At 40.9% G+C, this 23,162-nt stretch overlaps 1 protein-coding gene across 2 annotated transcripts in view; it reads left to right on the top strand.

Moving 5' to 3' along the window:
- VAV1 (vav guanine nucleotide exchange factor 1) overlaps window positions 1-23,162 on the top strand; it is a 64,946-nt gene that overhangs the window by 5,726 nt on the left and 36,058 nt on the right. For both annotated transcript variants that reach the window (XM_088137665.1, XM_007432503.3), the window contains exons 2-3: window positions 13,783-13,899; window positions 20,751-20,809. In XM_088137665.1, the coding sequence (XP_087993791.1) occupies window positions 13,783-13,899; window positions 20,751-20,809 (176 nt within the window). The remainder of the gene's footprint in view (window positions 1-13,782; window positions 13,900-20,750; window positions 20,810-23,162) is intronic.

The raw sequence follows: 23,162 nt of genomic DNA, 5'->3' as shown, positions 1-23,162 counted from the left end.
CTAATTCATGGTTTCTCTTCTCTTAATTGGCTGAAGCTCATACCTCAGCCCATCTTAGTAGGGGGTAGCTCTTCCGCTGAGGGCAGAGTACCTTTGCTAAGGTGGTCAGGCACTATGTTGTTTTCATGGATTTTTCTGAAGGTCTTTTAGGTGAAAAACGGTGTAAGAATGTACACCATGTTATATATAGTATTACATATATAAATATGTACTATATGTATTACATATAGTAATACATATATAAAATCTATTATATATATATTATAATTTTTATATATATTATATACATTATATAGTATATAACATATATAATAGCATGTTCTGCTGACTTTATTTAGGTCGGGATGACTCTTGAGCAAGCTGCCAGCAGCAGTTAGGATCAATTTTGCCCAGCACCCATGCTTGAACTCCCAATTCCTGCCCACACAGGGTAGACTTTGGTAGACGATTAGTGCACATCTGGTTTCACACAGTGCCATGAAAGAGTCCTAGGTTCACATGTGTGCATACTGTTCAGTTGGACTAAGAGCGGTGATAGGTGACCAGTTGCAGGCGCAGTGGGGGGAGAGGCTGGCATTGGATGAGTGCAAGACGTTCTGCCTGCTATAGGAAGGAAACACCTTTCTGAGTTGAGCTTTTCTTAAACACCAGACTTTTAAACTCAAAGGTTGCTGCAATCTTTTGGCCCTCTTTGTTCTAACCTCCACTAATCAGCTGCAGCACAGATGAGAAAACAATCTGAGCTGTAATACAAAGAAAATACGCAGCCATGTCGGCTGGCCCTTCCATCACCACCACATCTCTAGCTGGCCCCGCTTGAATCCAGGTGTCGGTGGGAAGATCTCCAGAAAAGTGACTGTAGAACTTCTGGTCCCTTGAATACCGATTGTCCTGGGGGATTGTGATTTGACGTTATGTGATGCCCCCTTTTTACCTTCTCTTCAACATATGAACAGAAGGGCAGAGGGTGTGATGGTGGACTGGTGGGCATGGTAAGAACAGGATGAGCTAGTGTAATCTAATTTCCCCCCTCCCATAATTGTGTAGGCTACAAAGAATGGGGCAGGAACAAAGGAAGTGACCCAAAAGGAGCAGTTATGGACAGGGAGTTGGGTGCAAGCCACTTTTTACCTGTGTGATCTATATAAACGATATAGCATAATCCTTACTGCAGGGCCAGAAAAGTGCTTCTTTTTGCAAAACATTTCATTGTCAGTAAAAAATAGGTTTGTTTTGGTAATTGCTGGCATCTGTGTGCATCTGTGTGTGAAAATGCTCTCCTTTAAAATGCCATTTGCAACAATCTTCACTTGGCAAATTGTCTGGCAAATTGTCTGGCAGTGGAGAAGGGTGCAAATCTCATGGTGGATTGCTTCCTTGAAAGTGGAAGGAACCCAAAGCAAGTCCCATAAAAGTCCTGCATCTCACTCAGCTTTCTATATCAGTGAACACTGTGGCTTTTTGTTGATTTAAATGTGAATCCATCAAGATGAATACTGCTAGTGGAATTTTGCAAGTCAACCGATACAGTTGTACAGACGTTTTTCCTGAAGGCCAGTCAGAGTGCTGATCATCTGAGGAGAACTAATGAGGAAGAGTGTCTCGGAGCATTTCCTCTTGCCCTTGAGCCAAGAGGAAAGTTATGTCAATATAGACAGTACTACCCCTGCCCCCAACAGCCTTCCTTGCCATGCTTTAGCCACAGGGCAAGTCAATGTTGCTGCCTTTATACAGATCAGTTCTTGAATGGGAACATAGCTCCCATTCACAGCTCCAACACTGTGTGGTTCCTTCCTCCAGCTCTCCTCTTTGGGGAACCTAAATGTTGTTTTAGACTGGGAAGCCACTTCTCCCCACCCCCCAAGTCCTCCTTCAGTTGTTCTATACACAGGTGCTTTAGGAAATACACCAAACACATGGGATTTACTTCTCAATAAATACAACTGGATTGACACTGCCTTAATACTGATGGGTGGTCAAATCTGGAGGAATGCAGCTGGTGGAATAATTCCTCAGGGAGGAGAAAGAATATTTCAGAATGTCTTTCTACTACAGAACTCTTCCTCTCACCACAAACACGTGCATACAGACACACATTGTCATACACATGTGTACGTACATGTACGTATACATACGTACATTTGCATGCACATTCACACACTGTCAGAATTGAGCACCCAGCTGCCATATCCTTCAGCCACTCCCCTACACTTGCTCCTTTACCTCATCTGCCAACAGAAGAAAATGTTGCTGGGTGAAGTTCTGCCTTCTTTATTTTTGCTTACCAAAGGGAATATTTTGCTGGTAGATTTGCTGTCAGTCTTCCGTGAGCCTGATACCCCCATTTCTGAACAACAAAAAATTACAATAACAGGCAGTGCCAGTGAGGTGTTCAGTCCTCTGCCGTGGAGGTGGAGAGCCCACCAGTCAGATGGGAGGGGGCCAAATGGAGCCCACCAGATCACCAGTCTCCATGGGCTCCTCCAAGTGTCCTAAAATGTCACGTGGAAGGTTGTCTCCTGGCACAAATGGAAAACATCCTGCTGGAACAGCTTCAGCCTGCCTCAACACTGGCTGGTAGTAAGATGGAGGCTCTGTTGTGAGGACTTGTCTTCAGCAAATGGTTAGTAGGTAATTTTTGTGCTACGGCAGCCAGGAAATGTGGATGAACCTTCAGTAGTGCTACAACTCTAGAGCTCAGTTACATAACTGCAGTCTTGTTGGCAGGGGGGCGGGTTTGCAAATACCTCTAGATTAGAACACAGATACTCTCCAGTGCTAGTTGTATCAACAAAGGCCATCTCTCTCTCTCGACTAATCTATAAGGTATGCTATTCCATAGTAGACAATTAGAGAAACTAGTTCTGTAAAGATGAAAACTAAATCAGCTTTCTAGGCATCTCCATCTAGGACATGGCAAGATAAGATAGTATATACATCCATTAGTCTAACTTGTGTTTGCAGGAAATGTATTAAATCTAACATTACTTTCATGCCTTCTGATTAAGGCTTGGAGAAGGTCAGAAACAGCAAAAATTGTCACTGGAATAAAGCCAGTGAGAAATAAGAACATATCAGTAGGGTTGGGGGAACTCATGGTTTGCAAAAGCACTACATATATTTTATAGCTAAAGGGGCAGCTCTCTCTTTTAAGACCAATGAGGCCTGAGCATGAACACAAGAGGAAGGTGGAATATGTGTTTCACTGGAATGATGCTGCTTGTAACCTCCCTCAATAAGACCTTGGTGGGAAGGAATTTACGCTTCTAGGGAAAGAGGGAGTAAGGGGCAGTTGTGAAAGTTATTTCTCATTCTTATAAAAGGAAGAGCAGCTACCAAAACAATGGTCAGATGTAGACTGTCACCCCCCTTCATAAAACTGGAAAGCCTCCCTGCTCTACATTGAAAAAGCAGGCAGAAATTGACAAGAATTTTGCAGCCATAGGTGGTCTATATATTTGTCTCATTTGAAAGTAGGGTACTTACTGGAATTTTTGTGTTGTGACCCTAACCTTCCTTCTAATAAATATTATTAATCAGACCTCTTAGATTCTTCTTCCTTGGATTACCTGTTTCCACTCTAGAGTGATGGGGAGAAGTGTGACTGCAGTGAGGGAGAGGAAAGAGGAAAGGACTTGTAGGGAATGAGATATTGATCAACTGATGCTGCTTCAGGCAGCACCAGGACAGGAACCTGTTTCTGGGTGGTGCTTCAAGTCTTCTTTAAGGGGGCTGGTGGTTGTTTCCATGATAGTTAAGCCCACTGCTGGCTCCAGCTGCTAGCTCCGTGGCCATCTGCCCTAGCAATGCTCTTGGTACCTTTTTCTCCAGGGCTGAAACCTGGGCAGCTAGAACCTATTGTTTAATTCCCTTCCAGGACTCTAGAAATGCATTAGTGCTGTGCCAGGGCATTCGGGGACATTGTGTAGAAATTAAAGTGGTGGATGTCAGCAACAGGGCAATGTCAGCCACAGGAGTGCCGCTGAGAAAGCAAGAGGGAGGGAGTGGTCCTGTAATGCTGGAGAGAGAAGAGACCTGGGAAGGGTGCCAGCCTTGTGCCTGCTCTGTGGCCCACGCAGCAAATCTCTTGAGCTAGCACTGGAGTTGGGAAAAGCAGTTACGTTTGCAAACTCTTTTGCTGCAATTCAAAGCACTGCTTGAGTATGTTCCAGACTCTGAGAAGCTTCCAGGTAAACATATTCTATTCTGGAAAGAAAGAAAAAAAGAAGTAGTGGGGAAAACCCAGGAGGTATATCCAAGAGGGATGAAATCTGGTGGTCTCATAACATTTCCTGGACAATAAAATTCCTCCCTGAAAGCACCCTGAGTCAAATACTGGGAACTCCATTCTTGGCCATATTCAGCTGCATGTTGTGATCAGCAGTTCATAGAGTCATGGAATCATAGGAGTCCTGAGACCATCCAGAGAAATGGCTGCCCAACCTTTCTTTGAAACCTCCAGTGATGGAGCACCCACGATTCCAGGAGGGAGGTTGTTCCACTGCCTAACAGCTCTCATGGTCAGGAAATTCCTCATTTTGAGTTTGGATCTCTTTCTGTAAAGCTACCACTCAGTGATTTTTGTCCCATCCTCAGGCACTAAGGAGATTAAATCTATCCCCTCTTTCTTGTAATAACCCTTCAAGTATTTGAATATCACTAACATATCTCCTCTCAGCCTTCTCTTTTTTAGGCTAACCATTCTTCATGGAATGTAGCTTCCGAGTCCCTCACCATATTCGTTCCCCTTCTGGCACTTTTCGGTTCCGTGCTTATTGTATTCAATTGTATTGTGTTGTGTTGTGTTGTGTTGACTAGTACAGCATAGAGCATAACTATCTTCCCATGATCTCGATATTGTACCTCTTTTCATGTAGCCCAAGATTGCTTTGACTCTTTAGGCAACTGCAGCACACTGCTGGTTCAACCATCTGTGTTTACCAGGATACCCAGATCCTTCTCAAAATACTACTGCTAAACCAGATGCCACCTATAATTATGCCTATATATTTCCATGGCTTAGAACTGGCTCTTGGAGGTATTCATTCCTAGGTTTGGAAATACCAAGAGTATCAAGTTCATACACACACCTCTATGAAGCAAGACAGGAGTATTGCTTCTCCAGTTGCCTCCTGCCCCCCTCCCGCTTCAATATAGGTCTCAGTGTCCTAAACTAAGAACACTCATATGCCCAATTCAGAGAGTCTGGATGACTCAGGGTAGCAAGCAACCCCTGCTATGAAATATGCATTCAGGCCCAGCATACACAAGCAAATCAAATGTTTATGTAAAGATTGTTATACAGAATGGATGTGCCCATGATCTATTGCAATGTTTCAAGGCACCCTAGGGTGCCCTTATGTTTCAACATATCCATAAAGGCTCTACATTTTGCAGGGGATCCTGAGAGGCAATTCTGGATCATGTGGATCCATTTAAAGGTAGCAAAATTTCCCAGGCTTAGAAAAACCACAGAATCACCATCAGCCAATGTGATCTAGGAAGATTCCTTCCTATTCCCTATGAAACCTTGTCCAAGAATGGAATACAAAGACTAAGAATTTCTTTAAAAATGGCTATGAGTGGAAAGTCCAAGCATCCTTTTTCTAAGCTAGTTTCCCTGATGATAAAAAGGAAAAATATTAAAATGTAAAATGGGAGAGAAATTGACTTTCCACTGATCAATAAGGCACCCAAATGAAAATCATCTAGAAATTAAAGTTGCAAGTTCATGTAACTGCTTTCAGGAAGCAGGAGCAATAAAAGATTAGCCCAAACTATGTGCTCATCATCAACAGGGTGGGTAATGATACTGTAGATAGATAGAGCAGAATCAAGTAGAGGAAGCCTTAGAAGGAAACATAACACAGCATAGAGTAATGACAGATTGCTATCAATTGAGAGAAAGCTCAGATTAGGGTTTTTTTGTTGTTGTTTTTTAAGTCACCTCCTGTGCCTCCCGCCCCCCCCAAACTGTTTAATGGGGAAGGGAGCATAATTGTGTCTTCTTACTTGTGGAAGGTCCCACTTTCATTTCTCAGGGCTTTACCTAAAAAGACCTCAGACCTCTACTAGATATCCTTCAGATACAGATAGGTAACATGATGCCCACTGGCAGTGATGTGCCCATGGAAAACTCCCTTGGCAGGAGTGCCAGCCCCACCTGACTTTATTTTTTTTTAAGATACCTTCAAATATACTTTTAATTCAGATACATTAATGGAAAACTGGCATCTTGCAAAGAAAAATGCCAGTGTTGTAACAATCATATTTTTTTTCTCCAAGAATGGGTCCTGTTCTGTATGGACTCCATGGGCTTGCTTAGGAAATAATAATGGCAGGTTATTTGAACTCAGTGCACATCTGTCAAGAAAAAGGCAAAGCTAAGCTAGATTAAGAAACAGAATCCTGGAATGATAGACAAGTGGCAGGAAGGAGGCATGCCAGTCTGTCTTCTTCATGGGTGGCTGGCCACATATCCCATGGCAAGATGTTGGTCATGATAACCATCTTACGAGAGCAACCACAGCTGGGTCTTATACTTCCGGGCACTGCCCCAAGAAGTTGCCCAACTTTGCTGCTGTCGGCGATCCATTATCTGATCTCTTCAAACCTGCCTCTGTGGTTTTCATTGGTTTCCCCAATGACAGTAGCTCTCCCTACCCCAAACCTTTGCTGAAGTCAGAGACCATATTAGCATCTGTCTTATTTTTCCTACCATCTCAGACAAGGGGATTTCATTTGGGGAACTAGTACACTCTGTCACATATACCAGTGTCATATGTAGTTTATTTCTTGGCTGCCAGTTAAAACAGACAGTACTGTGCTGGACAGCCCAATAATCTGGCCCACTGTTTGATATTTTATGCAACTTATATGATGCTTTAAGTCAGTTACCTGTTTCTGATCTTCCCTGGGTGGGGGAACCTTTGAGGCTGTTGGGGAAATTTAAGTCTAGGGATTCCTTTATGGACATCCTTTCTCAATTTTTTTCATTCTGGATGATTCCTTTAGAAGCCCTGGTAGTTTTTTTGTTGAAGGATAAAGAAGGGGAATATCATTTGGTCATCTTGCTCTCAGGAGGATTGAGTTGCACTTAACTGTAATATGCTACGTTTGGTTTTGACTCAGTCATTGTGCATCAGGAATAGTTTTTGCCTGAGCCAGCTCGTATGAATCAGGCTCTATGGCTTACTTAACAAACCATGGTTACAACAGACTGTGGCTTGGCATGATTCATAAACTCAGCCAACCTAACATGTGGCTGAGATTAGCTCAGAAATTATTTAGATTTTTCCTAGCTGGTCATATGATATTCAAAGATGGTGTGGAAATACCCAGCAGTTAGTTAGGTATTAAGCTGCTAAGTGAGATTGCCCAGAGACTGAGAGTGGAGTGTTTGGTTCTAATTTCCTTTTCCCACCAATCTGGCAAGTAGCACTCTTGGTTTTAAACCATGTTTTGCAGCTGCGGCGAAATGAATGTGGTTAGAAACAGAAACTAACACACAGTCAAAGAGCAAACCAAAGGTTTCAATATCTTCTGAAGCACTGCCAAGGATCCTGGGATTTAACTGCACAGTTCTTGAGATGCAACACTGCTGCTATTCAACAAAACCCCCACTTCCATCCTTTGACTGAAATGTATTTGTAGATTGCAAAGGTTTTCATCTTTTTGTGTGGGAAGAATGGTTTCAGTGGGACGTACTTCCCAAAAAAGAATTGCAGCTCTAGCTTTCTAATCTGAACCAGTCACCCGGTGACTTGTTTTGTGCAATGAACATAAAGAAACAGGCAGAGCTTCAATCACACTGTCATGGCCTTCTTTTTTGTCCATAATCTGCAGACACCCCTGTTGCTCTCAGGTCTCTGCTTGGATATTTGCTCTGTGTTGCACCTGTACTAATCTGAATTCTTCTTCATGTGTAGATGAGCGACATGACCTATAGGTATGCCCCTTGGTGTGCCCTTGTACACCTCTATGAGTGATTCTCACCTTAACAGAGGTCTCTCTTCTAATACTGTGTATATCCAAAAACTGCATTTGCTTACTTTTTTTCTGGGTAAGAATAGTGGTTTCACAGTTACTTTATATTTGGTCAAGATCCCAGCAATATTGTTTCCGGGTGATAACCAAGGGACCATAAAAAATTCTAGTTTCACCTGTTCTTTCTTGCAGTATAAGGAATAACAGCATCTTCTGCTAATCTCTGCTGACTGAGATGCTGTTAAAAGGTCTAATGTTGTATGTGCTTTCAAGTCAGTTTTTGACTCCTGGTAACTGCCTGGACGAGTCCTGCAGTTTTCTTGGCAAGTTTTTTCGGAAGTGGTTTGCCCTTGCCTGCTTCCTAGGGCTGAGACAGTGACTGGCCCAAGGTCACCCAGCTGGCTTCATGCCTAAGGCGGGACTAGGACTCATGGTCTCCTGGTTTCTCTCCTAGTGCCTTAAGACCAGACTGGCTCTTGCTAATGGTCTAATGCCAACCCACAAAGAAAAGCGATCTTTGTTCCCGCTTACAGAGCTCTAGAGCAGCTGACAATGTAGTCGAGGATCCTCCCTTGAGCACTGAGGAGGTGGCTGAACCAGGCTGGGGGTGGGGAACTGTTGCTTGGGGCTGCTTGTGCCCCTCAGCCGAAGTCTGTGTGTCCTTCAGTCTAATTTCATTTCAAATGAAATTCGGGCCCGGCCTCCTTGGTGGTGGTGGGGGGCAGAATGGGAGGGGAAAGGAGATGCCTCAAATGGGTGGCCAAACCTAGTGTTTGCTTAAGCCCCATTTATTTGCAACCCTCTGCAGATGACTCCCAAGGAAAAGGCATTTGAGAGAATTAACTTTTCTAACTCTTGGACAAAATGCTCAGTAAGGCGTTTATGCGACCAGACCACGAATGTATAGTGTATAAGAGCATACTTCACCATATGTGTTGGGTTATTTTCATTTGGTCTCTTTATGCAATAGAGGCAGATTTATGGCTACAGGGGGAAAAAGCCAGTGATGAGGTCAAAGAGCTAAGAAATACAAGAGACAACACTAGTTTAGTAAATCGCAGATAAATACAAAATACTGCATATGACTTGTTCCAAGCTCAGTGTGATATGCCTGAACTTTTCCACAGCAACTGTTTCCTCAGAACAATCCTGCAACGTAGCTTAGACTGAGAGAACGACTTGTCCATGGTCACCGAGGGATAACCTGGATTCAGGTTTTGGGCTCTACTCCGACATGCTAATAACTACCCCAGCTAGCTTCAAGCTGCAAGCAGGAAAATATGTGTGATTAATGGATACTGTCAGTAACCGGTGATAAAAAGATAGCCTGCTTTTTTAACCCCCATAGAGTGACAGAAACCAATGCATCTGATTCAGCAAATTCTTGCTAGTGCTTCCTTTTGAAGTATTTTCTTGTTGAAAAACAAGAACAGTCTCCTCTGAAACCAAATTTAGTTTTCTTACCGACTTCAGTGGGTGGGGGTGGGGAGGCAGATTTTCGAAAATCCACCGAGATAAAAAGTTAGAAGTTACAGACAATCGGCCACTTTGTTCCCACTCCCGTTTAGGATTGCTTTCCAATACTAAGTACTGTAATACTAAAAAGTAGCTGGCAAATTATTGAGCTCATAGTTTGCATGTTTGCATAGTTTGATAACAAGTTCTCTTATTCTTTGATAATGCACAGAGCAAGCTGGAAATGAGTTTCATATTTCATCAAAAACACTTTCCACCTCTTTTTAAACTGATATGTAGAAACGTAAACATTAGCCATTTACGGCATTAAATCTTGTTTCATGATTCAGATTTGTAGGATATGATATCAGATGAACAGATTAGATGTAACCTTTGCAGTTGCTTGCTCTGACTCCCAAAGTTGTGGGCCTCTGAGAGGTCTTCCAGAATATTCCATTTCTACAAAATGAACATATTATTGCCTTGCCTATGCCAACATCATCCAGTAGGCAGTCCAATATTTGTCTTTCCCTGCCATAGAAAGTCCCCTCAGAAAACAGGTCCATACCCATTACAACAGTGTTTCTCAACCTTGGCAACTTTAAGATGTGTGGACTTCAACTCTCAGAATTCTCCAGCCAGCCAGCCAACTTAAAGTTGCCAAGGTTGAAAAACACTGCATTATAATCTCAAAGATTTCTCACTTTCTGCAGGGGCAATTGCTTTGTGAGGTCATTTCCAAAAGGTTCATCCACTCAGATCTCTTTCAAATGTATTTCTCCCCCACCTACCACTTCACAGAATAATTCACCCACCTACCCACCCAATCTCCAAAAGCTTGTTTTTAGAGGGCACAATAGATTTGTGGGAAAGGAAGAAAATCACCAGCAAGTGTTTTTTTTCCTTATCTTTCTAGGGGAAGGCAGTCATTTTCTTTTTTTTTTAATGAATAATTTTTATTAAAAGAAGATTTTACAAAGATTTTGAAAAACTACAGAAACATAGAAGAAGAAATAGAAAAAAAAGATTATAAAAGGATAAAAGAAAAAGTGAAAAATAACAAAAAAGCAAGAAAAAGAAAAATATCTGAAGAAGCAAATTCCAATCTTCTTTGCAGCAATTACAAACATAGCAATCACCATCTCCACCTTCCAATCATTGCACATCATATTGCACATCATTCCTCCCATAAACAAACCTTTTTAATCAATAAATCCTGAAATCAGCAGTTCATTTTTATCCATTTTCAGCAATATAAAGGGTTTCCAGTCTTTTATAAAAGTGGTTGTAGTTCCCTCCTTAATCAGACAAGTCAATGTAGCCATTTCTGCAAACTCAGCCCTCTTCACAATCCGTTCCTCCATTACTGGTAGTCTTCCATCTTTGTGCATATAATAGCCTCAATGCAGTTACCATATATAAAACCAGTCGTCTATGGGCTGGGAGGCAGTCATTTTTAAGAACCGACCATACGCAGTGATGAAAGAGCTAGGCAACAATCATTGACTGAATGGCTTACTCAGCAAACATCCTTGTATTCACTATCCATTGAATGAGAAGGAACACAACGTGAATCACAATATTAATGAGGCAGTAGAGAGATCCCAAAATTGTATTTACATTTACAAAGCTTAGGTAATGAAATGAGCCGTTGCCTAGAATGTTTTATGATAGCCTTTTAGATATATGGACTTCAGTGTTCTCAGCCAACAGGGTCAATAGTAAGAATTATGGGATATGAAGTCCACACATCTGCAGGAAGTCCACATAGGAAAAGGCTACTTTATAAACAAGACTAAATTATGCTCATCAAATCTGGAATGGGTGACAAGAAATCCTCAATAGGAACTAACACCTTCCCACAAAGTTTGTTGTTTGGGGACCATTGACTGACAATATATATTTAGGGCTATCTGGATTATTGGTGATTCAACTACTGTCATAATAACTCAGAGCAAGACCTCTGGATCTACCTGATCTAGGTCCATCTGAATAATTTCTCCATTATCTCTTAGCACAAGCAACCCATGCAATAATTTGGAAGGCTAATATGTGAATGGATCTGAAACAGAACATGATGTAAATAATATATTCTATCTACAGCAGTATTGTATAGAATAACTGAATGAACTGTACAATTCTCGAATCATCTATTGTATTCTTATTAACTAATAGCATTCAATTTGTGTAGACCTTTGATGCTAAGGAAACTCAAAAGAGAAATACTGTATCAGCAGGCTTGGGGGAATCCCAAGTTTTGCAGAAATACAACAAATACTTAAGAATTCCCTCTCCCAAAAGAAAGCTTTATTTGGGCTATTGGAAATGAAGAAAGAAAGAAGGGATAGGAGGAATGGAAAAAGGAGCAGCTGGCAGGGACCTATGCTAATCATGAATGCTGTACTCCATAATGTTTTCTTGTACTTCTTCATATGCTGTATATTATAGTCTGTTTATTCTCAGACCCTAATGATCAAAAAGTCAAAATCAGCAGGTTTGTGGAATCCCAAAGTTTGCAGTTAATTTTAAACAAGCAAAAAAATGGGGAGGGGGAGTGGAACTGCTCAGTAAGGATTTGAGCACCTTCAGTGGAACAGAATGGACTGATGGTGGTGGTAGAACCTCACAAGGGAGAAGATGAACTGTCCTCCTGCTCTTTTTCTACTATGCTGCTGCTGGGAGCCTCTTCATCTATTGTGTAGGCCAGCCGGGATTAGTACATCAATGTAGATCATGATTTGTGAATATAGTACAGTATGTGTGCGGAATTCTCCAAAAAAGATGGAATTAAGAAATGCATGGTCAGAAGGCCCACAGTGAGGTAGCCCTCTTTATATATCTTTTACAGCATTCAACATTCTGCTTGGAAAGTATCTAACATTCAGGTCAGCATAGTTTTCCTTCCTTCCTCAGAATAGCTTTTGGTTAGTAATGGAAGTGCTTGTTGCTGCGCGGTGTAGTACAGTGAGAAGTGGGACCAGATTTGCTGTTGTTTTGATGGCTAGGAAGGCTGTGGGTGGAAGAAGGAATCTTTAATTCCTTTGTTGTCCCGGGCTGTCACCACACCGTGGTGGTCTAGGGTACATTGACTGGAAGAGTGGAAAGAACTGAAATTCTTCAATCCGTTCTCACTCACCAAATGTTATGGATCAAGATGAAAAAAGGTGATAGCACAGTTGAGAAATTAGGTTCCCGGTGCCAAATGTGATCCTCAGCAGTTTTCTGAAGCAAGCAAATACACTGGGGAAACACAACTCTTTCCCCCCATCTACAATGCATGGGGAAGTCAGTTGTACATGTGATAGGGTGACTTCTGTTCAGTTAGCTTCCTATAAGGACCTCCTCTATTCCCTCTCTGTCATAACAATGGACATTTTGCCACTGTGCTCTTTTTATAGTAACAGCACAAGCAATGGGTCTTTATCTGAAGAGAATCAGGTTAAGGAAGGTTGTACTATTTTGTCACACTATCCTAGTTTTTGTGAAATATTTTGCCAAAAATTAAAATGCATTCATTTATTATGTTTATATCCTGCATATTCTCAGTTTAAAATAGTATACATGGTTCTCACCTTCCATTTATACACACAACAACCATGTGAGATCAATTATGTTAACAGACAGCAACTGGCCCAAGATCGGTAGAAGACCTCATTGCTAAATAGGAACTGTAGACTGTGTCTTCCTAATCCTACATTAAGCCATGGTGCCATCTCTATCCCTGTATCTATTCAGGCAACATTCCTACAGAACCTAATTATGCCATCAGGAGTATATTCTCCTTATTAGATCAATTCCGTCTACATGAAATGAAAAATGACTTGAGAATGAATTGCCACCATAGTTCTTTGCCTTCACATTTGGGAGAATGGCTATGTCCATACCCAACTATGCTAGATTTTCTCTAGTCAGTAGGATAGGTTGAGGAAAAGGACTGTGCCACGAGCTCCTATAGCCTCTCTTGTATCTTTATAAATTCACACATCTTAGAGTTGTTTACATCACTTTAGAAGGTATGGTGCTACAGTTTGAAATGCAGGTCTTTGGCTTAAGTAGGCATCAGATTAAAAAATAAAACAGAAGAAACTAAACCTTTAGGGTAAGCTGGGTTTTAAAAAAATATCAACGCATCTGCTGTTTGTCAGCATCATTTCTTGATAGCTTGGCTCAAAGTTTAGGGCGCCCTAGTATAATGGAACAGAAATTGCTCAAAGGAAACTAGAAGCTAGTGTTTTGACTGAATTAACGATGTATTTAGTATGTCGACCTGCTTAGTGATGTCCTTGCTGAATATCATATATTTCTGATAGCTCATGTCTATTCTTTATATTTCCTTTCCAGTTCCTGTGCCTGAAGAACATCCGAACCTTCCTCGCTACCTGTTGTGAAAAGTTTGGTCTGCGGAAAAGTGATCTGTTTGAGGTCTTTGATTTGTTTGATGTAAAAGATTTTGCAAAGGTGCATTTTTTTTCATACAAAACAGTTTTTATCGGCTCCATGTGATAGTCATCAAAGTACTTTTGATCCTGAATGTTTTGTATCAGTGCAAAGAAGTCATTGTGCTTTACAGTGGAAGTTTCTCAGTTCTCAGTGAATTCTAGTTTCTGCAGTGGGGCCACATGGGGAAGGGCAGCTTTAGTTATCCATATCACTTCCCAGTGTATTTATTTTGTTCCTAAAAGTAACTTTCAGACCCTTCCAAACCAAATCCCACTTGTAGCAAAATTATTTAGCTGGTGTTATAAGTTCAACCTGCAGGATACATTATTGTCTTCTGTCTGTCTGTCTGTCTGCACCCAATTTTACAATCTTTTTTGTGGCAGTCGTTAAGTGAATCATGTGGTTCCCCATTGATTTTGCTTGCTGGAAGCCAGCTGGGAAGGTCGCAAATGGCAATCACATGACCCCAGGACACTGCAACTGTCATAAGTGCGAGCTGGTTGCCAAGTGCCTGGATCGCAATCACATGACTGTGGGGGTGCTGCGATGATTGTAAGTGTGAGGACCAGTTGTAAGTCCCTTTGTTCAGCACTGTTGTAACTTTGAATGGTCACTAAATGAATGGTTGTTAAGTGAGGACCACCTGTATTCAACTATTATGTTTCTTCCAATAGAAGAGAGTGTGTGTAGCTCAGGGTTGAACAGTGGAGTCCTTGGTGCTCCTGAACTTGGTTGTTTGCTTGCAGATGTTTCATTACCCGACGAGGTAACATCAACAGTAGTAGTGAGCGTGGGCCTTGCTCCCTGTTTATATATAGTAGCTTGCCCTGCTAGTGTTGGTGGGGGTGTGGTTTTCTCCTTAGTAAGAGATAGCGTGTTGTTTTCTGCTTGATTGTTTGTCTGGTGTTACACCCTGCTTATCTGGGTGTAGGCTGCTAGAGAGGCTGCCAGAAAATCAAAGACCTAAAAATATGATGAAATTATGGTTTCATTCAACGTCACAGTACTCTATGTCCATATATCCAGAATTAGCTAAAAAATCCATGGCAGCAATACTACACAACACACTCACCTAGCTAAATACACTAAGATCAAAATACCCAGAATCAACCTCTACCTCACTACCTACTTTCAGCTTGATGGACAAATATACCGACAAATCAGAGGAACACCCATGGAATCACCATTCTCAGGACTCATAACAGAGACCATAAGGCAGCATCTAGAACCTATAGCACTCCCACACATACAACCAAAAGTACGGATCCAGTATGTAGACGACATCTTCGTCATAATAAAAAAGGAACATCTAAAGAAGACACATGAAACAATCAATAATATCTTCAAAGGGATAAAATTAACAAGGGAAGAAGAAGACAACAATACGCTGCCCTTCCTGGATATCCTCATCAGCAGAGGAAATGATGGCAAATTAGAAACGCAAGTCTATTGAAAAGCAACCCACACTAACCAAGTGCTCCATTACCAAAGTAACAACTCAACCTCCCACAAGAGAAGCTGTGTAAGAACTATTCAGATTACAAACACACTGCTGCAACCCGGAACACCAGAAAAAGGAAACAGACCACCTACTGTATACGACATCTTCCAACAAAATGGATACCCACGCAGCTTTATCAAAAAGTGCCTGATCACTCAACCCACTACAGCACAAACAACACAAGCTATGAAAAGGGTAACACTACCATACATCAAAAACATATCAAAAACAACCAACAGACTGCTTCACTGTAGCACACAAACCAACTAAAGCCCTCCAAAGCATCTTAAGTAAACCAAAAGACACAGCAACCCAAGAAGAAAAAACAGGAGTTGTCTACAACATACAGTGTAAGGACTGTAACAGCCACTATGTAGGTCAGACAGGCAGAAGACTAGCAGAGCACATCCACGAACACCAACTAGCAGTCAGAAGACACAATGAAAACTCCTTAATCTCACAACACATGGACAGACTCAACCATAGTTTCAACTGGGAAACTGTGAACATCCTAGACCAAGCTAAATCCAAAAAGTCTAGGAAATTCCTGGAAGCCTGGCATTTAGACAAATCAGCCATCAATAGACACACAGAGATAAACACATTTACACACCATTCAAAAGAGACAACAAAAAAGCTAAGAAGGAAACAAAAAGACCAGAACACATCCTCTTCAGCAGCCTACACCCAGATAAGCAGGGATTAACACCAGACAAACAATCAAGCAGAAAACAATACCCTAATCAAGGAACTACTAACGGGAAAACCACACCCCCACCCCCACCCCCACTGGCAAGTATATAAACAGGGAGCAAACCCCACACTCACTAGCATTGATGATGTTACCTAGTCAGGTAATGAAACGTCTGTAAGCAAACAACCAGGCTCAGAGAGCAACAAGGACTCCACATTGTTTATTTGTACAACTTAATATTTTAAATAACTTTGTGGCCTATCTGAATGTAATCAATTACATTGATGAATAGCCCAGTGATATAAGAATAAAAACATTAAAAGCTACAATTCCACTGTAATGTAGACATTTAAGTAACCTTTACCATACAAGAAAAAAATGAATGGCAACAAGTAGTCATGTACAAATTGCAGCAAATTATTTGTCTCAGAACAAGTTCAGAGGTCATGATCAAATGTAATGGCTACAGAATGTATATGTGCTCTGTTGTGCCTCTCTCAGGATTGTGATACCCTCATCGGCATGACATCTGAATCCAGCAAACTAGGGTTGGCAGGTCCCCGAAGCTCAGATGCTGAGAATCTTATTGAGGCAGGAAATTGTACCAGATCAGTCAGTGAAGATCTGATCTGATACCTTAGGAGCAACACTTGAAGGAGGGAGATATTCTAAAGAGGAGTTATAGATATGTTAAAAAGAGCCTAAAACCTTTATGAGATGACACCTCAACCAGCATTTCATAGATATGGATGTATCCTTCCAGATGTTCAAGGCAGGTCCGTGTTCATATTTTCCTTTGCTGATGCCTGCTTGTGATTGCTCCAAGCAACTGAAAACTGGATCTGAATATACCTTGTCCCAAAGACTGTTGGCTCTATCTCTGAGAATGTATGTCCCAACACTTGAGAGAGCAAAGCGCATTGTGTCATTCTTGGTTTGACTTGAGTGCGGCATTGCCTAGTCCTTTCTGAAAAGAGGTGCCGAGTAACCTCAACGCTTTGCTGCTGTTCGGTAGCAGATAGCTTGCATTCCCAGACCTTCTGCTCTCATTCAACAAGCCTGGGAGCAAGCGAGTGAATGCTCCCCACAACAGGATGTGAAATACAGTAACTAGCTATAGTGGGTGTATCCTAAAGCCTGCCTGTAATATGTGTAGCCTTGCTGCAGAAAGTTTCCTTGAAACCACAGATTGTAAAAAAATGAAGCAAAGCAAAACAAAACAAATCTGGTATGCTGCAAGAAAAAAAGCTGTTTCTTAACGTGACAAGGAAAATTAGAAGGGGAAAGATGATAAAACGTGAAGAGGATCCATTTGGTCATCTTGTTTAACTCCTTGCCTTACTGTTGGTTATTTTATTCCACAGAACAAGGCTTGAGATTAATAATTATGAATTAATAAGCCTGTTGTGTTTACAGACAAAATGGAATAGATGTGTAGGTATATATTTTTAACCTTAAAAAGGGCAGGAAAAGAAAGAAATTTCTCCCCTTCCAGCATCTTAGTTGGGATGGATAGAAATTCATCCTCAAGCTTTTCCTTCTTGATCTTTTCTTTAAAGAGAAAAAATAATTATTATCACTATCACCCTTTTGTATCCCATTCTGTCCCCATCTTTATGATAAATTCCAAAATCACCCAGTGACCTTTGAGATTTGAATGTGGATTTTGCACATGTCGGTGCGATTGTCTCATCATTATACAAAACCAGTGCTTAGTCCCTGCTAATTCCAATTCTTTGGCTAGGATCAAGCATTCGGTACAATAGTTTTTTTTAAATTATATCAGGAGCAGTCAGGCCTCTCTTTCTGGAACAGCATGCCACCTGTGGTGGTGGTGGTGGTGGTGGTGGTGGTCGTCTTCTTCTTCTTCTTCTTCTTCTTCTTCTTCTTCTTCTTCTTCTTCTTCTTCTTCTTCTTCTTCTTCTTCTTCTTCTTCTTCTTCTCCTCCTCCTCCTCCTCCTCCTCCTCCCTCTTCCTCTTCCTCTTCCTCTTCCTCTTTCCTCCTCCTCCCCTTCCTCCTCCCCCTCCTTTTTTGGGTGCCTTCAAGTCCTGATGACTGCCTGGAGTTTTCTTGGCATGATTTTTAGAAGTGGTTTGCCCTTGCCTCCTTCCTAGGACTGAGAGTGACTGGCCCAAGGTCACCCAGCTGGCTTTGTGCCTAAGACAGAATTAGAATTCAGGATCTCTATCCTGGTGCCTTAGCCACTACACCAATCTGGCCCTCTAAGGTCAAGTGCCCCTTCCTTATGTCCTTTAGAAAAATGGTGAAGACAGTCCTCTTTCAGAGAGCATTCAGGTAGGAAGATCTTATCTAGTGGTAGCAATAGTTTTATTAACAGCATTTAATAGTTTTATTTATTCTGAATTGTATTATTGTTATTTTATGGAGGTTTTAGTTTTTTGTAAGCCACCTAGTATCATTAGAGTAAGTGGCATACAAAACTTGTGTGATGGGCAATGCTGGCTTAAGGCATAGGCCAGATACCTACTTAGACCACACTTCTTGAGAGCCTGCTGCCTTTGTCCAGAGAATTTATTTCTGGGAACTGCTGAAGCAGTCCAGAGGCAGAAATGCATGGGCTGAAGGGTGAGTGTTCCCAAATTCTGTGGAATGTTCTGTTTCCAAAGCAGTGAATTTTGCACATCCCTAATTAAAAGCTTAATGCATCATCTCAGGACCTTTAAAGATAGTTGAGGGCTGAGAAAGAGTGGCTTGCCAATTGAATTTTTGGCTGAGGTCAAATTTGAAGTGGGGGATTTCCATATCATTGTTCTGAATCACCGTGCTACACCCACTCTGTATAATAAGCATAAAAAGAAGAAAAAATCCTTTTGTCATCTTGAAGACTAACACATTTATTGTGGCAGCCACAGTTCACACAATGACTATGCAAGGAATTTTGCTGCTGGAGGCAAAGCCCACAGGGGAACCTCAACCCTGCCAAGATTATCATTACAACACTGGCTGATTTGGGGAGGGGTGGGACACCGGTTTAGGGAAGCATGTGCTGCATCATTCAGACACCAATTCCTGCCTTCTGTGCACTCTCTCATTTATGCACACACATGACATACCTAATGTTGCCATAAAAGTAGGCTTTGACACTTTTCTGCTGACAGGCATGGCTATGCAATTTCACAAAAAACTTATGTATTATAATGTATGTGATACGATATACTATGATATGATGTATGACAGTTTTAAACATGAGATCTAAAGTAGTTCTTACTTCATGTGATGGGAACATATAACTGCATGGTGCATTTGCTTTGCTTATATAAGAACTTCTTATACAAATACTTTGAGATCAAATACAAATACTCTAGAAAGTCTTAACAAGAAGTAAGACTTAGGATTTGAACTAGATGACTCAATTTGAAACCCTATATGGTATATTTTTAAACCTATTACAGCACCATCAAAAATTGACTGTAAAAATAAGTCATAGATCTTATTACAACTCCTTAACACTGCATTATATTAAAGTCTTTCTAAATTGTGTTGGAAGGATTGCAAGCAAATCAGTATATCTTACTGTCTCTACTGAAATATCCATAATGTTGCTCATTTTGGCTGAAAGTATTTGAGGATATTAGAAAAATTGCATACCCATTTTTAATCATAAATGCCGGTATAGTTATGTTGCCCATTTTTTTCCAGAAAATATAAAACACTGCAACAGAAGAAATTAATTCAAACTTTACTGTTAACTATAAACTTTACTGGAAACTTATAATATATTATTCTTTGGCTTAATGGTACTTAAACCATTAAGTGAGGGGAAATAGCATTGGTTGAAAAATTAACCAGCCAATTTCAAGAATCTTTAAATATTGTTTTATTCACATCGGTGATCTCTATTTTTAGCTATATCAGCAAATAATTCCTAATAGGCTATGTTTATCAATTTTCTTTTTGTATAGCAATATTGAATATGGATTTTTAAACAAAGATTGTATCTTTTCTTAGAATATCAAATATATATGGTCTTGGAGCGTAAATGAATAAATAAAATAAATAGTTAAAGCACTATAAATCAGGTATATTGAACAGAGCAGTTAACTGAAGAATAGTTAATTGTTGTAAATTTTAAGGGTATATTGGCAATTTATTAAAAGAGCAAAATAAGTGAGTCTTATCAGGGTGGAGCAGGATGTCTTCTGAATTATTATATCTAGATATTCCTAGAATTAAATGTTCAACATTCAATCATATTTTACCTTGTATATTATTTCATATCTTGGGGAAGCTAAGTTTAAAAGATTAAAATAACCATAAAAATACAGAACACATCATTCAGAGAAAGGAAAAAGGGAAACAGACAGCAGAGGAGATTCCATCAACCCTTATCACAGCCAGGTTAAGGTATGTGACCCCTGCCTTGGGGGCTTCGTCTACATGCCCTGCCTGGAGAAAAACTGGAGAGACTATCTGTTAAACAGGAGATGAGACAAGAACTCTCTTGGGGACAGGGACATTGGTCACTCCCACATTTGGGCATAAAATCTATCATCAGTCAGATTTTTGCAGTTCTTATCATTTTAATCTGCAAAAGCTATCCTGACCTGAAAGGTAATTTTTTAAGTCAATGAGGATTTAGTAATTAAGTCCCATGATGTCATGATCTGCACATCCCTGAATCTTTTTCTTTCTTGCTCCCTCCTTCCCTGTAGGTAATTGACACTTTATCGATACTCTCATGGACGTCAGTTGCCCAAAACAAAGGGTTCATGTAAGTGCAAAACAAGTTCACATACAACTACGTCAAGGAGACATTTATACAATTTTCACTTAAAAAACAGCCCTTTAATTTGGGTTGCCATGTAGTGCATGTTCTTTGTTCTCTGGGTGTATATGTTGATGTGTGTGTATAGTAATATGACCACTTGATTCTCATGGAAATGGTCTTCTTCAGTGTTCTTATATGCCAACACATTGTCTCTGTCAACTAAATGGCAGTTGCTCCAAGGAAGAATGGTAGTTATTAACAGTCTCTTCTTCCCACCCTCCATAAGGTTAGTAATGCATAAACTGCAGCAAGATTTCCGAATGCTAGAAGATCACACAGCTAGTCTTGGGGTTCTGAGGCTCCTGTGCAATTTACAGAAGTGCTACTGCTGCTGATGTGAAAGTAGATTGCTGCTTCCCAGGACCTTTCCCATTGCTGAGCTCCACATGTCCCTGAGTTTGCAGAAAATTACATGGGTGTGAAATTTGCCACCCCTAATCCCTGTCCTGCCTTTGTGCCCTATGTTTCAAGTCACCTGACTTCCCAAGCAAGTGATGGGTGACAAAGCCTAACAGATGTTGTACACCTTGAAGCTGCCCTTGGACATAATCAGAATAAGGGAGGAAATACTGCTTTAATATCCATAGAGCCAAGGACAATTTAAGGTTGTCTCATTTGTGACAGTGGACAAAATGTAAGCAACATCATGGAGACATGGCAGAGAAAAGATGTTGTAGGGATGTTTATACAGTCCAAGTAAGGAAAAGCAGATTCCTGCTAGAATTCTCCTGTATCTCTTGGATAACATGTTTGGTTTTATTCAAGATTTCCTTATGGGAGGCCTAACTTCTTTAAGGTCTTTCCTAACTAAATTCTATTGAAGATTATGCTAGGAACTAATTATAAGTGGAATTCCAGAAAACAGATCTGAATAAACTCAAAGCATAGATAATTAGGATTCCAGGGCAGGAGAAGCTCAATATGGGGAAAGTTGCTCAAGTCAGATGGGAACTCCTAAAAAGAAAGATACTAAAAGCCCATTTACAAATCATTCTAATGAGGAAAAAGAATGGAAGCAGAAGAAGGCAATGTGGATCACAGGAAAGCCAGTGAAGATCTGAAAAAAAGGACACAAATAGGAGGTAGAAAGAGGAGGTGACTAAAGAAGAGTACAGACAAGTAATGCAATGGAGTGGTGGGCGTCAGGAAAGCAAGAACTCAGAATGAGTTTCTTAAGGATGCTAAGAATGTTGGATTTCCAAATTTAATGGTACTGACTCTTTACCAGTTTATGGCCTATAGATCATAACATGGTAGTAGAGGATAGTTGAGGATTTACTCAGTGTCCCCTCTTTGTCTAAGAGATTGCCAGAAGTTGCTTCCTTCTGCCTATCTGGTAATATTAATCCTGGTAGTTTCTCTGGATGGAATCATGCTTCTAATTAAAGAGTTGGTCTGTGACATCGGGGTCCTCCTGGACTCCCAGCTCCTGCTTAAGCAGCAGAGTGAGCCCATGGCTGACAAGCCATTTGCTCAGTGGTAATAGGCCCATCAGCTCTACACAGACCCAAGAAACACTGATAACTGTGACCCATGCCCTAATCACTGTTTGGCTGGAATATTGTAATGTCCTCTGTAAGGCTGCTGTTGAAGATGACTCGGAAGCTACAGCTAGCACCGAAATAGTGGGTAGAATGCTAATAGGGAAAACCTGCTACTCCAGAGCAGTAATTTGAAATTGCTGCATTGTTTGCCAGTTGGCTTCCGGGCCCAATTCAAGTGCTGGTTATAAATCCCATCAAGGTGTAACAGGAACTTCCTTGCCAGATGTAACTCTGCTTGCCCAGTGCAAACATCTAAAAGGGATTTGCTGAGGATACCATCCCCACTGGAGGTACAGAAGGTACTGACTACACATTAGGTCTTTTCAGCAGTGGCCTTTGCATTTTGGATAATTCTTCCTATACAGGTGCAATTGGCCCTGACCCTCCTTGAATTTTGTGAAAATCATCCTATTTCAATGTTCTTTTAACTTAGGATAATTGTGAGGAAGCATCAGTTATTGATTTGCATTGTACTGTGATTGTGTAATTCCAAAGTAGCACTCTTCTGGAATAGTGCTAAGCCCATGTTTAAAAGCAGCTGTTCCCTAGAACCAGAGGAAGTTTTGATAGGTGACTAAGCCTATCAGTCTAGCTGCCTGTGAATACTTGTCTCCTCCCCCTGCCCCTTCCCCATTCCACCTTAAGAAGAGGGATCGATGGATATATTCCTGTCCACTGGCGACTTTGGGTTGAAAAGAAGGGCAACAAAGCTGGCAGATTCACTAGTTCTTGTCCTTAAAGTCCCATTTACA

The sequence above is a fragment of the Python bivittatus genome, unplaced genomic scaffold (genome assembly GCF_059951505.1).
Source record: "Python bivittatus isolate LINGU-HERP-01145 unplaced genomic scaffold, Pbiv_v1 ctg000220_np1212, whole genome shotgun sequence".
NCBI classification, from domain to species: domain Eukaryota; kingdom Metazoa; phylum Chordata; class Lepidosauria; order Squamata; family Pythonidae; genus Python; species Python bivittatus.
The sequence above is the reverse complement of the archived record's forward strand: the minus strand, read 5'-3'. Positions and strand labels throughout refer to the sequence as shown.